General features: G+C 41.7%; 1 protein-coding gene across 1 annotated transcript in view; it reads right to left on the bottom strand.

The window, feature by feature from the left end:
* The window catches only part of dcc (DCC netrin 1 receptor), a gene marked incomplete in the record, with an annotated part of 396,097 nt that overhangs the window by 173,640 nt on the left and 221,779 nt on the right, over positions 1-678 (bottom strand). The window contains 1 exon segment of the mRNA XM_032540171.1: positions 178-227. Coding sequence (XP_032396062.1) covers positions 178-227 — 50 coding nt within the window.

The following is a 678-nucleotide window of genomic DNA, read 5'->3' as shown; positions in this document are numbered from 1 at the left end:
AAGTTACAGAGTCCATGGTAGAACTTTAGACATTACCACAAAGTCATGAAGTACGTGTGGCAGGGCACCTTTAACTTGTTTTTGCTTTACTTATCACCTTGAATGAAGAAGGTGAATGTGGTGTACATATGTGGACAGAGAGAGGAGGAAATTCAAGTATAAAACATGTAAACTCACCCTGGACAGGACAACCTCTAAGGTGATGTTGTGGGGAGGAGCGCTGGGCACTGCACGGACAAAGACAAAAAAAAACAACATGGAGTTATTCAGCAGTCAAAGATAAAAACCTGCTGCTAAGATCTAACTTTGACTCAGTGGAAACGGTGAGACAACAGAGGAATCTGCACATTTTAGGCTTCTAAAAAAATCCTCAAGAGGGTACAATCTGAGGAGGACAAACAGATCCTAGTCCATGTCCACAAGAAGGTCACAAACCAGCTGGGCAGAGTCCAGTTCAGACCAAAGATTCACATTAGTCCCTGTAACCCTCAGACACCTAAGGTCATTTTCACAATTCCTCGTCTGCCTGGCTTCATTTTGTAAAAAAAGCTCGTAAAACATCAACCCTGGTGTCTACAGTCAAGATATGAACATTATTTTTTTCAGGACAAACTGGGTTATTAGAATATTTGGGTTGCAGTGAGGTCATGTGCATGTTAAAAATGGTTGTAGGGCCTT

Source organism: Etheostoma spectabile, chromosome 16 (genome assembly GCF_008692095.1).
Source record: "Etheostoma spectabile isolate EspeVRDwgs_2016 chromosome 16, UIUC_Espe_1.0, whole genome shotgun sequence".
Classification (NCBI taxonomy): Eukaryota; Metazoa; Chordata; class Actinopteri; order Perciformes; family Percidae; genus Etheostoma; species Etheostoma spectabile.
The sequence above is the reverse complement of the archived record's forward strand: the minus strand, read 5'-3'. Positions and strand labels throughout refer to the sequence as shown.